The sequence below is a fragment of the Trachypithecus francoisi genome, unplaced genomic scaffold (assembly GCF_009764315.1).
Source record: "Trachypithecus francoisi isolate TF-2019V2 unplaced genomic scaffold, Tfra_2.0 Lachesis_group1, whole genome shotgun sequence".
In the NCBI taxonomy this organism is placed as follows: domain Eukaryota; kingdom Metazoa; phylum Chordata; class Mammalia; order Primates; family Cercopithecidae; genus Trachypithecus; species Trachypithecus francoisi.
In genome coordinates, this window is record NW_022681454.1 from 584,937 (window position 1) to 598,739 (window position 13,803).

At 50.3% G+C, this 13,803-nt stretch overlaps 1 protein-coding gene and 1 long non-coding RNA gene across 2 annotated transcripts in view; both read left to right on the forward strand.

The window, feature by feature from the left end:
- Positions 1–12,219, forward strand: part of PIGG (phosphatidylinositol glycan anchor biosynthesis class G) — a 76,938-nt gene extending 64,719 nt beyond the window's left edge. Inside the window, exons 13-14 of the mRNA XM_033213359.1 lie at positions 11,349–11,427; positions 11,527–12,219. Of these exons, the coding sequence (XP_033069250.1) occupies positions 11,349–11,427; positions 11,527–11,529 (82 nt within the window). The 3' untranslated portion in view covers positions 11,530–12,219. The remainder of the gene's footprint in view (positions 1–11,348; positions 11,428–11,526) is intronic.
- Positions 2,134–8,410, forward strand: LOC117085003. The gene is made up of 3 exons (XR_004437749.1): positions 2,134–2,500; positions 5,416–6,131; positions 6,834–8,410. It is a non-coding gene; the product is annotated as an uncharacterized LOC117085003 (long non-coding RNA).
- Positions 12,220–13,803: the final 1,584 nt, after the last annotated feature.

Consider the following 13,803-nt stretch of genomic DNA (forward strand, 5'->3'; position numbering starts at 1 on the left):
CAAAAGATCTTTTAAATTTGATAAAATGCAATTCCTATTTCTGATTTAAAAAAAAAAAAAAAAAAACTCCAGCAAGCTAAAAATAGAAGAAATTTTCTTTTCTTTTTTTTTTTTTTTTTTTTTTTGAGACAGTCTCGCTCTGTCGCCCAGGCTGGAGTGCAGTGGCCGGATCTCAGCTCACTGCAAGCTCCGCCTCCCGGGTTCACGCCATTCTCCTGCCTCAGCCTCCCGAGTAGCTGGGACCACAGGCACCCGCCACCTTGCCCGGCTAGTTTTTCGTATTTTTTAGTAGAGACGGGGTTTCACCATATTAGTTAGGATGGTTTCGATCTCCTGACCTCGTGATCCGCCCGTCTCGGCCTCCCAAAGTGATGGGATTACAGGCTTGAGCCACTGCGCCTGGCCAGAAGAAATTTTCTTAATTTGTTAAAAGAGATCTACCACGATCCCCGGCAAACCCTATTCTAACGACTGAACCCAGAAGCATCCCCGGCAAGAACAATTCGACCAGAAACATGCAGAGGGTTTGGAAAGCAAGAAATAAACACAGATGATATTAAAATAAACAACTTGTTAGACCTGAGAATAAATTTTAGCAATGTTGCTGCGTACAGAATTAGTCTAACCAGATCAGTAATAGTTTATAAACCAGGAACAAGCAAATACAAAATGTAGTTTTTATTCTTGTTATTTTTATTTTTATTTTTATTTTATTTATTTATTTATTTATTTTTGAGATGGAGTCTCGCTCTGTTGCCCAGGCTGGAGTGCAGTGGCCGGATCTCAGCTCACTGCAAGCTCCGCCTCCCGGGTTTACGCCATTCTCCTGCCTCAGCCTCCCGAATAGCTGGGACTACAGGCGCCTGCCGCCTCACCTGGCTAGTGTTTTTTTGTTTTTTTAGTAGAGACGGGGTTTCATCGGGTTAGCCAGGATGGTCTCGATCTCCTGACCTCATGATCCGCCCGTCTCGGCCTCCCAAAGTGCTGAGATTACAGGCTTGAGCCGCTGCGCCTGGCCACAAAATGTAGTTTTTAAAAAGACAAAATTTAGGCCCGTCGTGGTGGCTCACGCCTGTAATCCCAGCACTTTGGGAGGCTGAGACAGGCGGATCACAAGATCAGGTGTTCAAGACCATCCTGGCCAACATGGCAAAACCCCGTCTCTACTAAAAAAATACAAAAATTAGCTGGGCATAGTGGCGCATTCCTGTAATCCCAGCTACTTGGGAGACTGAGGTAGGAGAATCGCTTAAGCCCAGGAGACAGAGGTTGCAGTGAACTGAGATCGCGCCACTGCACTCCAGCTTGGGCAAGAGAGTGAAACACCATCTCAAAAAAAAAAAGAAAAAAAGACAATATTTACAACTAACGTGCATCTCAGGGAAGAGCTAACAAAGATCATGCAAGGCCTTGACAGAGAAAAAGTATCAAACTTGACTGAAAAGCATCAAAGACGTCCATCGTAAGTGGACAGAGAAGCCCATTCAAACATGCAAGGATTACAAATTGTCAAGATGGAGTTCTCCCAAATCAACCCCAAACCCAATGCAGTTCCCGTCTGGGTCCTGGAGGGCGCTGTGTGGCACTTGACTGTCTTACCTAAATGCAGGTGGGGAGCGTGAGGAGCCGTGGGAGTGAAGAAGAAAGACGTGGGGCGTCATAGGAGACAATGAAGCCACATGAGAACAGCACAAATGTGGACTCACCGTCTATGTGGCAGACGAGGTCACAGCTTAGAAATAATAGGTTTAATAAAGGTGCCAAAATAATCAGCTCAACACATGATAAAAAAAGAAGAGGTGCAGGAACAATTGGTTCTTCATCGTGATGGTTAATATTGAGTGTCAATTTGGTTGGATTGAAAGATGCAAAGCACTGTTCCTGGCCGGGCGCAGTGGCTCACGCCTGAAATCTCAGCACTTTGGGAGGCCGAGGCGGGTGGATCACTTGTGGTCAGGAGTTCGAGACCAGCCTGGCCAACATGGTGAAACTCCATCTCTACTAAAAATACAAAAATTAGTTGGACGTGGTGGCGCATGCCTGTAATCCCATCTCATCGGGAGGCTGAAGCAGGAGAATCACTTGAACCTGGGAAGTGGAGGTTGCAGTGAGCCGAGATGGCACCACTGCACTCGGCCTGGGCGATAGAGTGAGAGACTCAGTCTCAAAAAACAGGCAAACAAGGTATTGTTCCTGGGTGTGTCTGTGAGGACGTTGCCAAAGAGAAATTAACATTAGAGTCAGTGGACGGGGAAAGGCAGACCTGCCCTCAATCTGGGTGGGCACCATCTAATCAGCTGCCAGTGTGGCCGGAATAAAAGCAGGCAGAAGAACATGGAAAGACTCGACTGGTTTAGTCTTCTGGCCTCCATCTTTGTCCCATGCTGGACGCTACCTGCCCTCAAACAGAGACTCCAAGTTCTTCAGCTTTGGGACTCAGACTGGCTTCCTTGCTCCTCGGGTTGCAGATGGCCTACTGTGGAACGTCACCTGTGATTGGGTGAGTCAAGACTCCTTAATAAACTCCCCTTGATATATACATCTATCCTATTAGTTCTGTCCCTCTAGAAAACCCCAATACAGGCCGGGCGCGGTGGCTCAAGCCTGTAATCCCAGCACTTTGGGAGGCCGAGACGGGCGGATCACGAGGTCAGGAGATCGAGACCATCCTGGCGAACACAGTGAAACCCCGTCTCTACTAAAAATACAAAAAACTAGCCGGGCGAGGTGGCGGGCGCCTGTAGTCCCAGCTACTCGGGAGGCTGAGGCAGGAGAATGGCGTAAACCCGGGAGGCGGAGCTTGCAGTGAGCTGAGATCCGGCCACTGCACTCCAGCCTGGGCGACAGAGCAAGACTCCGTCTCAACAAAAAAAAAAAAAAAAAAAAAAAAAAAAAAAGAAAACCCCAATACATTCATACAATACAGGACAAAGTTATAAAAGACACATATATGGATATCTATAGATGTAGATACACACACATAGAATGAGAGTGATAAAATGAGATCTCTGCCTCACAATATAAACAAAAATAAATTCTCCGATGGATTAAAAGCCTAAATATGAAAGGAAAACTGTACAACTTTTACAAGAAAAGGAAACATCAGGATAAGGGAGAATTTTCTAAGCAAGAGATAGGAAGTGCAGCGCAGGCTTAAAGGGAATAATAAATGTGATCTACTTTTTGCCAAATGAAAAGACAACTACATTCCAGGATAAGGTATTTGCGAACCCAGAGGAGTGGTATCCAAATTATGTGACATGGACTCCTAAAAGTCAATCAAAAATAAAAAGAAAATCAGTTTTTAAAGCTAAGGAACAGGAACACAGAGGAAGACACTGAACCATCAGTAAAGACGCCTCACTAGTAACTGTGGAAACACAGATGAGGTCAGCAAGGTTGGCCTCACACCAACAAATAAGAAAATCACGCCAAGTGCTCAGCAAGGCGGAGGAGATGGGTGCACTGAGCTGCTGGTGTGACTGGCGGATGTTGTATGTTGGAACCTTCACGGAGCATAGCAACCCTACAGTGCCCGGCAGACACACCCTCTGACCCACGCCTGGGTGTGGGACCCAAAGAAAGTCCCACCAGTGGGCCGGGCGGGTGGCTCACGCCTGTAATCCCAGCACGTTGGGAGGCCGAGGCGGGCGGATCACGAGGTCAGGAGATCGAGACCATCCTGGCTAACACGGTGAAACCCCGTCTCTACTAAAAATACAAAAAAATTAGCCGGGCGAGGTGGCAGGCACCTGTAGTCCCAGCTACTCGGGAGGCCGAGGCAGGAGAATGGCGTGAATCCAGGAGGCGGAGCTTGCAGTGAGCTGAGATCCGGCCACTGCACTCCAGCCTGGACGACAGAGCGAGACTCAGTCTCGAAAAAAAAAACAAAACAGAAAAAAAGAAAGTCCCATCTGCGAGCAAGAAGGCAGGTGAAAGGATTTCCACTGCAGCGCTGATTAGAATCGTGAGAAAGGAAATACGTGGAGAGCCTCAGGAGCGGGATCCTAAATGAACTGTAGTTTATCTGCAAGGTGCGATACGATGTATCGATCAGAGTGAATGAACCAGATTCACATGCATCACCAGGAATGAATCTCAACAACATGATGTTGAGTGCAAAAAAGCATACTGCATCAAGATTAAATACAATACGACATCGTTTATGTGAAGCTTTCAAATATACAAAACAACACGGTATTGTGCGTACAGGCACACAGTTATGGCACAAGCACATAAACATGCCCACAGCCAACACCTGACCAACCGCAGGCGTGGGGTGCCCACAGGGTGGGGGGAGGATAATGGGAAGCTCTGGCTACTCCTGTAAGTTTACATCTTTAAAAATAAAAGGGGCCGGGCGCGGTGGCTCAAGCCTGTAATCCCAGCACTTTGGGAGGCCGAGACGGGCGGATCACGAGGTCAGGAGATTGAGACCATCCTGGCTAATACGGTGAAACCCCGTCTCTACTAAAAAAATACAAAAAACTAGCCGGGCGCGTTGGCGGGCGCCTGTAGTCCCAGCTACTCGGGAGGCTGAGGCAGGAGAATGGCGTGAACCCGGGAGGCGGAGCTTGCAGTGAGCTGAGATCCGGCCACTGCACTCCAGTCCGGGAGACAGAGCGAGACTCCGCCTCAAAAAAAAAATAAAAATAAAAAAATAAATAAATAAATAAATAAAAAAAATAAAAATAAAAATAAAAAATAAAAGGGAAGGCCGGGTGCGGTGGTTCACGCCTGTAATCCCAGCACTTTGGGAGGCCAAGGCGGGTGGATCACGAGGTCAGGAGATAGAGACCATCCTGACTAACATGGTGAAACCCTGTCTCTGCTAAAAAAAAAAATACAAAAAAAATTAGCCGGACGTGGTGGTGGTGGGCGCCTGTAGTCCCAGCTACTTGGGAGGCTGAGGCAGGAGAATGTCGTGAACCCGGGAGGCAGAACTTGCAGTGAGCAGAGACCGTGCACCACTGCACTCCAGCCTGGGTGGCAGAGCGAGACTCTGTCTCAAAAAAAAAATAAAAATAAAAATAAACAAAAGGGAAATGTGAATCAAATATGGGGAAAATAATTTATTATAACTTAAATTTTTTGTATTTTAATTTTGATATCAATGCAAACTGAATCTCAGTGATAGGCACATCTGTGTATATTATGTCCAGTATTATATGCTCGACATTTATCCTAATTCAAAATTAAAGAAGCTCGTGAGGAAAGAGACTACCCTAAGTTAAACTAGTCAGCAGCCACTAGCTTTGAGCTAGCCTGGGTGACAGAGTGAGACTCTATCTCAACCCCCTCACCCCCCAAAAAAGAAAATGATTTGGGCTGCTTTTCATTAAAAAGAAAAGCCTTATCAAGAACTCCCATGCCCTTGGTATCTAAGTAATTCCTTCTTAACTCCTTTATCACCAGCACCTGGCGTCCCAGCACCTGGGTGTCTCAGCACTTAGAGTCCCAGCACCTAGAGTCCCAGCACCTGGCATCCCAGCACCTGGCATCCCAGCACCTGGCATCCCAGCACCTAGAGTCCCAGCACCTGGCGTCCCAGCACCTGGCATCCCAGCACCTGGCGTCCCAGCACCTAGAGTCCCAGCACCTGGCTTCCCAGCACCTAGAGTCCCAGCACCTGCGTCCCAGCACCCAGAGTCCCAGCACCTGGCGTCCCAGCACCTGGCGTCCCAGCACCTAGAATCCAGGATCCAGATTCCAGGAGAGCAGCTGAGCTCCCCACACCTGAATCAACAGCTGGTGTCAGCTCCATCCTCGATCACAGAAGCACGTTCTCCAAGCCTCCATTTTCCCATCTATAAAGCAACTGTTTTCAGGATAAGGGAGGTGGTGAACCCACCGCCTTGGCAAACAAACAGGGTCTGGCCTGTGATATGCCCACGAGACAATTAGCTTTGATAAGGTGGTGCTGATGCCAGTGAAGTCGGTGTGCACTTGGCATGCAGGCAGCGTTGTCTGGTTCACTGCAGAATCCCAGAGGCTCACGCAGAACTTTCCCTGAATGCTTGTTAAATGCAGTATCATAACCTTCTGCAGGTGACAGGCACCAAGGGGCGTGGCTGCCTGAAGCCTAGAAAGTCCCTGGAGCCTTCTGTTCCCAGCACAGCCTTGAGAAATGGGTAGGGATGGGCCAGACAGGGAGAGTGGGGTGGGCTCCACAGGAGCTGGGAGAGGCTCCTTCCAGCAGCAGCGTGTGTGGGTGACTGCACAGTGGCAGATGAGCTTCAGTGTGGGAGAACGCAAAGTCACGCACTTAAGGAAAAAATAACCCGAGTTACGCTTAAAAAGGCAGGAGGGGCCTTCCTGGGCAGGCCCCCGCAGACTCTCTGGGAGTATCATTCCTGTTCCCACGGGGGCTGGGGGAGGTGCAGGCACCTGGAGGGCCTGAGACAGCTGTGGGAAGCTCTGCAGCAAAGGGGCCAGCTACAGGGAGGCTCCCAGCAATGGTGGCCTCTGGCTGGCCCAGGACAGGGGGGAGAGGACAGACCTTAGTGCTGGTGGGAGCAGGCGGAACGAAAGCTCCTAAAATGAACAGGGTTGAGGCCAGCCCTGAAGCTCCTGCTGCTGCTCTGAGACAGGGAGACCCCCAGGAGGGGAGGGGCCCCCAGAGGGAGAGGAGCCCCCAGAAGGCGGCACAGCGGCCACTTTGGAGGGGGAGTGACAGCACCCATCTGGATTTGTAAAATAATTCAGTTATTTGTGGCTGTTATATGAAAATATTTGTAAATAAGCCAAATGTAATTTATTTTCAGAAAGTATTTCCCCTTAGGCGCTTACTTTTATGAGTCAGCTTTTTTTTTTTTTTTTTTTAAATCTGACAGATCTGTTCAGTTTGTGAATACCTGTGGTCTGCCATGGACTGCGCCTTTGACCAACCACAGGGCAGCGTCCTTGCCGCCAGCCACCTGAGCTCCACAGCAGCCAGCCTGGCACCCGTATTGCAGGAGGGAGATGCCAACCTCGAGCCTCCACTGAGCTCTGCACCAAGCTGAATGGTGTCCTCCCAGATTCTTGATCCAGAGCTGCAGAATATGGCCTTATTTGGAAACGGGGTCTTCACAGATCATACTGGATTAGATGGGCATAAATCCAACAAGAGCGTCCTTGTTGGAGACCGAGAAGGGCACACAGGCACGTGGAGGAGAGCCCCCATGGAGGCAGCAGAGGCTGGCGCGATGCAGCTACAAGCCACAGAAGTCCAGGGTGCCAGCAGCCATCAGGAGTCAGAGGCCTGGGACAGATTCTCCCTCAGAGCCTCTGGAAGGGGCCAGCCTGGCCAACGCCATGATCTTGGACTTCCGACTGAGAATCCGTAGTTACTGTTCTAAGACACCCAGGGTGTGGTAGTTTGTTACAGCACTCCAGGAAATTAATACAGCTCCTAGAATGTCTAGGCCTCTGAGGCAGTACAGACGCCTGAGGCAGTGCAGATCCCCCAGGCAGTGCCAGGTCCTAAAGCAATGTGAACCCTGAGGTAGTACAGGCCCCTGATGGAGTGCAGAGCTCTGAGTTGGTATGGAACCCTGAGTTGGTATGGAGCTCTGAGTTGGTATATAACCCTGAGTTGGTATGGAGCCCTGAGTTGGTGTAAAACCCTGAGTAGTCATGATTCTTGCTTCCAGTTCCATCACGTCACCCCAGACACCTGACATGTCCTCACTGCCTTGTCCAATCAACTCCACAGTCATTTTTGCTCCTACAAATCTCTCAGACCCTTCACCTCCCTCTCCTCCCTGCAGTTTCAGTGACCCTCGGAAGCCCCTCATCCCTTCAGAGGTTCTCCCCTTCCTCTGGCAGGGCTCTGTCCCCTCATTGCCTTTATACCTTCCAGGGTCTAGTATCCAGGTGTGCACACATTCCTCCCTAGAACCCCCATCTTCCTTGGAGCATCCCCCATTGGCTGCCATCCTATCACCTGGGTGCTGGACTGGGGCGTTAAGCACATTTACAACAACGGCAGGAGCCGAAGTCGGTCTCCTGTGCCAGACCAGGTTGTCCCTCGTCGCCTAACAAAGCTGAGTCTACACACAGTAGGTACCTCCTTAGTGCCCTCAGTGAGTGAATATGAGGAGGCAGTACCAGTGCTGAAAGTCTCCAAGTTCATGAGGCAATGGAGAGCTCCTAGAAAGCTCTTACCTTGTCAGAGCTGGTCTGTCTATCCCACCCATCCTTACAACAAAAGCTTGCACCTACCAGCTGCACCCACAACCTGCATTACATCAATTGCATTCCACCAACTACACTCACCACCTGCACCCACCTCCTGCATCTCACCCCTGCATCTCATCCCCTGCATCCCACCCCCTGCATCTCACCCCTGCATCCCACCTCCTGCATCTCACCCCCTGCATCCCACCACCTCCATCTCATCCCCTGCATCCCACCCCCTGCATCTCACCCCCTGGACTCATCCCCTGCATCCCACCCCTTGCATCTCACCCCTGCATCTCATCCCCTGCATCCCACCATCCCACCCCCTGGATCCCACCCCCTGCATCTCACACCCTGCATCTCATCCCCTGCATCTCATCCCCTGCATCCCACCCCCTGCATCTCATCCCCTGCATCCCACCCCCTGCATCTCACCCCTGCATCTCACCCCCTGCATCCCACCCCCTGCATCCTACAACATGTATCCACCACCTGCATCTTGCCACGTACCTCCCACTACCTGTATCTTGCCAGGTACATCTAGGCGCCTGTATCCCACTATGTACATCCTACCTGCTGCATCCTATGACCTGCGTCTTATGTGCATGGCTGGTTCTGTTGATAGAAGGTTAACAGCATTCTAGTCCTGCCTTCAGAAGCTCAGGGGCTGACCAGGGGTTAGGCTGGAAGCTTAGGCACTTATCCCTCTCAGGGAGTGCCTGGTCTGGTTGCTACAGGCTCCTGTGCAGGTGAATGTGTGCACATGAAGTCCAGACAACTCCATGGGGAGGCTCTGTCAGGCCTTACGTTGAATAAAGTGTTGGCATTTTCCAGATAAAAAGGCAGAAAATGATTCTATGTGTGGAGGGACAGTCTAGGAGGGCTTAGAGGCTGGACATGGTGCCCAGGCAGGTCTCGGAGCTGGAGTGCAGTGTGCAGCTGAGCATGACCACAGCATGGCCCGGCGAGTGGTCCTGTCTGTGACCCAAGGGGCCTGGGGAGCTCTTGGTGGGCCTGAAAGACAGGGCCTCCTGCCTAGTTTATGTCCTGCTCAACACTGCTGGGCACTTGGCAGGTTGTGGAGAAATACTCACAGGCAACCTGGTTGCCCCAAAAGAGCCTCTCCCAGGCATATGGTGTGAGGCTTTGCCACTCCTGGGGGAGAGACACTGGGCCTGGCAGCAGGCTGAAGATGCAGGCATGCAGGCACTGTGCTGTCTTCTGTCTTTCTGATTTCTCTTTCCCAAGCCCCTGGGGAGGGGATGATGCATGGTCCTGCATGGCCTCTGAGAGCCCCTTGAGAAAGCATCTAATGCCCCTTTACCAAGCTGCAGAGCCTGTAAGGCCAGACCCAGGAGGAAGAGTCAGGCACAGCTGTGCAGACCAGACATTTACAGCATCTGGAAGCTCCTCTGAGAAAAAGTTGAGAGTGTCCTACTATTGTAAAATGTACAGAAATGCATGACCAGGTGGGGATGAGGCTGGACCTGTGGTCCTGCTTCCCCTGAAGGCCAGCTGTGTCTGGTGCAGGGTGGGACTGGGAGGCCAGAGGACCCGAACACATGCTTTGGGCAAGTCCCTTTGCGGCTCTGTCTTCTCACCTGTAAATAAGGCAACACAGGCCTTGCAAGGACGGACCGGGTCAACAGCATGAGCACCGGAGTCACAGACATGTCGGCTGCCATGTGGCTGCCACTGTTCCATCATTCCCACAAGTCCTGCCTGCACTGGCTGTGTTCCTTCTCCCAGCTTCCCGGCATTTACCTCCAGTCAGTCGGCTGCCTCCCCAACCCATGCCACCTGCCAAGAGAGACACATTATCCCCTCAAAGTGCCTCTGGCCTCGGCCTCAGCCTCAGCACCTTCCTGCTGTCCCCATCTACCTGTCTCGTCCCATTCCTCATTCCCCTTCTCAGTCCCAGAAGGCCAGGCCCATCTCAGGGATCCCCTCTTCCACAGGGCTATCTCCACCACACCCCCCAGGCCCCCAGCGTTTGCCCAGGGACCACCAGCCTCAGTGGTCACACCCATTTTCCCAAGTACACACGAGGCAGGACCCCTTTACCACTTCCTCCCAGTTGCCTGAAGCAAAGGCTGAAAAGTTGGCCTGAGGGCCCGCAAGGTTTCACTTTCCTTCTTTAGAAAAAGCACAGCTCTTGAAGGTTAGGGTAACCTGATCTGATCTGAGTTCTGTGAAAATCTTGCATCAAGAATGGAGATGAAGGCCAGGTGGGGTGGCTCACATCTGTAATCCCAGCTCTTTGGGAAGCCAAGGTGAGTGGATCACCTGAGGTCAGAAGTTTGAGACCAGCCTGGCCAACATGGCGAAACCCCGTCTCTACTAAAAATACAAAAATTAGCCAGGCGTGGTGGCAGGCACCTATAATCCCAGCTACTCGGGAGGCTGAGACACGAGAATTGCTTGAACCTGGGAGGTGGAGGTTGCAGTGAGCAGAGATCACACCATTGCACTCCAGCCTGGGCAACAGAGCAAGACTCCATCTAAAAAAAAAAAAAAAAAAAAATGGAGATGAAGAAAAGAGATCAGGCGATGATCAGACAGTGTAAAAGGGAATTAGCAAAACGTGGTGGGGCCACAGCAGGTGCACAGAGGCTGAACCCAGGCCCTGGAGGATGGGAGGAGGGCAGTGGAGGTGCACAGCTCTCCAGGTGCCATTGGAAGTGTGAGCTGGGGCCGCCTGAAGCCGCTGCCAAGTCCGTGGTGGGGCAAAGAGCCCCTCCTGCTCTTGGCGCACCTCTGGTGGTCTGGCCGCTTGCTACCATATAGCCCACCAGAAACAGGATGATGACCACACAGGTGGGGTGAAGGATTGTTTTGTGGAGTATATTGTATTTTAAAACAGATTTTATTGATCCAAAAGTGACATTCTGTTGAGGATCAATAGTGGATAGAAGGCAAAATGTAGATCGTATCAGCTGAAGCCTGTCCACGTGAAGTCCACGTGAAATCCACGTGAATAGGTGGATTCTCTGGTAAACGTGGAGGTTTTAAGAAAGCTGCTATGGACCAGGCTCTGTCATGGAGCCCTCAGGCTTTCTGCTGCCACCCCAAGAAGTCATCAGGAGAATTCAGTTGTGGGGACATAATGATATTTGCAAACTAGTTTCCTAAATTATTTTCTTCTTCCATTTTGTTGCTGTTTTCTATCCCATGTCGGAAGGCAGCAAGTTAAGCAAAGACACGGGGCCACTGAGAAACCGAACATGCTGCCATCAGGCTGCTGCCTCTGCCTCATTTGAAAAGGCAGGTATATAGGTACACAAACAATGCATACTTATTTACATGCCAGAATTCACTTTTCTTAAGGTCTTTGCCATTTAGAAATTTTCTTTTGTATTTTAGTAAAAAAAATAATGCTTTGGAATAATGATGACTTTGAGGGGCACTGAAGGGCACCACGCTGCTCAGCGGAAGAGCTGTGCCTGAGGGTGACACATGGGGGTGCCAGCCTGGTCAGCACCGGAGTCAAGTGTAGCAGTGCCTGAACACCATGGACCTGCCTTGGGGCCTAGGAACTCCTCCTGGCACACCCGCCTCTCCGCCCCTCCTCCCACTGCTTGCCCGAACTCCAGCGCTCACCCTACAAGGCTCCACTGTGCTGTGCTGGCCCACAGGTGATGGCTGCCCCACTAGCCTGCTGCCACATGGACATGACAGGGCATTCAGGGAATCTGCATGCAGCTCAGCCCTGACAGGGCACCCTCCCAGGGACACACTTCCTGAGTGCTTGTGCTGAGATGCTGTGGCAAGGACGGCCCGGACAGCATGGCCCAGTCCACAGCCAGGCCACAATGCCCTGCACAAGTTCCTCCTGCACTCTAGATGCTCCGGGCAGGGCTGCTGGCCTTTCTCTCAGACACTACCCAGGAGGCCCTGTGTGTGCATGTACAAGTGTGCAGCCATGTGTGTATGTGCAGGTGTACTGTGTGTGTGTGCACATGTGTGAGCACGTGTTCATATATACACATATGCAAACATGCACACACACGAGCATGCACCCATGTGTGTACGTGCAGGTGTACTCTGTGTACGTGTGTACACATGTGAGCACATGTTCACATATACACATATGCAAACATGCACACACACACGAGCATGCACCCATGTGTGTATGTGCAGGTGTACTCTGTGTACGTGTGTACACATGTGAGCACGTGTTCATATACACACATATGTATACACACATTCAAGGCTTCCTCCTGCAGTGCATCAGGACAACAACCATTTGATCTTCACAATAAACAAAATCTGACTGATTTTTAGAATTAAATTATTGTTTAATTGCATTTTCAGTCAAAAATCTCAGTTATGTGGTTCAAATTCATGTTGCCAAGGCCAGAGCACTTGCTCTGATCAAAGAAAGGTGTGGAACTTCAGATACCTAAGGCCCTGGCTTGCTTGGTGACCGTGCTGCCCAGTTCTGCACACAGCATCATGTGTTACCTCTGGTAAGTTATCCCTTAAAGTCGACGCCTAGCCAGCCACATGAGCTGTGAGCTCCTACTGCTGAGCCGAATCACAGCTTTGTGTTTAAAACAGTAACTTACAAACTCAGCATTTTGCCATGTAAAAATGGTAAAATGTGTTTAATTTTTTATCTCATCGTTATAATAAACTCTTGGCAGGAAAACAGAATAAGACTCATTTTTAGAAAGGGCCAAGAACTGGCTGGACATGGTAGCTCACTCCTGTAATCCCAGCACTTTGGGAGGCCCAGGCGGGCAGATCACCTGAGGTCGGGAGTTCGAGACCAGCCTGACCAACATGGAAAAACCCCATCACTAGTAAAAATACAAAATTAACCGGGCATGGTGGCACATGCCTGTAATCCCAGCTATTCGGAAGGCTGAGGCAGGAGAATCGCTTGAACCCAGGAAGCGGAGGTTGCAGTGAGCCAAGATTGTGCCATTGCACTCCAGCCTGGGCAACAAGAGTGAGATTCCGTCTCAACAACAATAACAAAAAGAAAGAAAGAAAGAAGGAAAGGAAGGAAGGAAGGAAGGAAGGAAGGAAGGAAGGAAGGAAGGAAGGAAAGAAAGAGAAAGAAGAGAGAGAGAAAGAGAAAGAAAGAAAGATCCAAGAACTGGCATTGTTTTGCAAGGAGCACAATGAAGAACCCACTCTCAACCACTAACTTCAAGTTTTAAAAAGGTAAAATGAGTATGAATAAAATTGCTGCCACGAGTTGGATAACCTCAGCGTTCAGCGCTACAGCAGTAAAGTAGTAACTAGCAAGTCAGTGATAACTAGGAAGGAAGATTGATGTCTTCGTGATGCTCCACTCATTTCCCTGAGAATTGATCTTTGGGGCAATTTGAGTTTAGAGGTATGTGGGATTCTATTTCCTCTGGTAAACTTAAAAAAAAAAAAAAGAAAGAAAACCCTGATATTCCACATCAGTACATCAACACCTGTGACAGTAGAGCTAAGAATAGTTCTGGAGTTAGGGACACTCAATCTTAAAACAACTCATCTAATTTTCTGGTCACACGGAAGAGGCCAGTTTGCCCCAGCTGGATCTTTGTGCACCCCTGGATTATCTTGCCACCCCGGCCAGGGAGGTGTACACAGAGAGGAGGGTGCGCACGCAGGGACAGGAAAGGAGTGCATGCAGGCGAC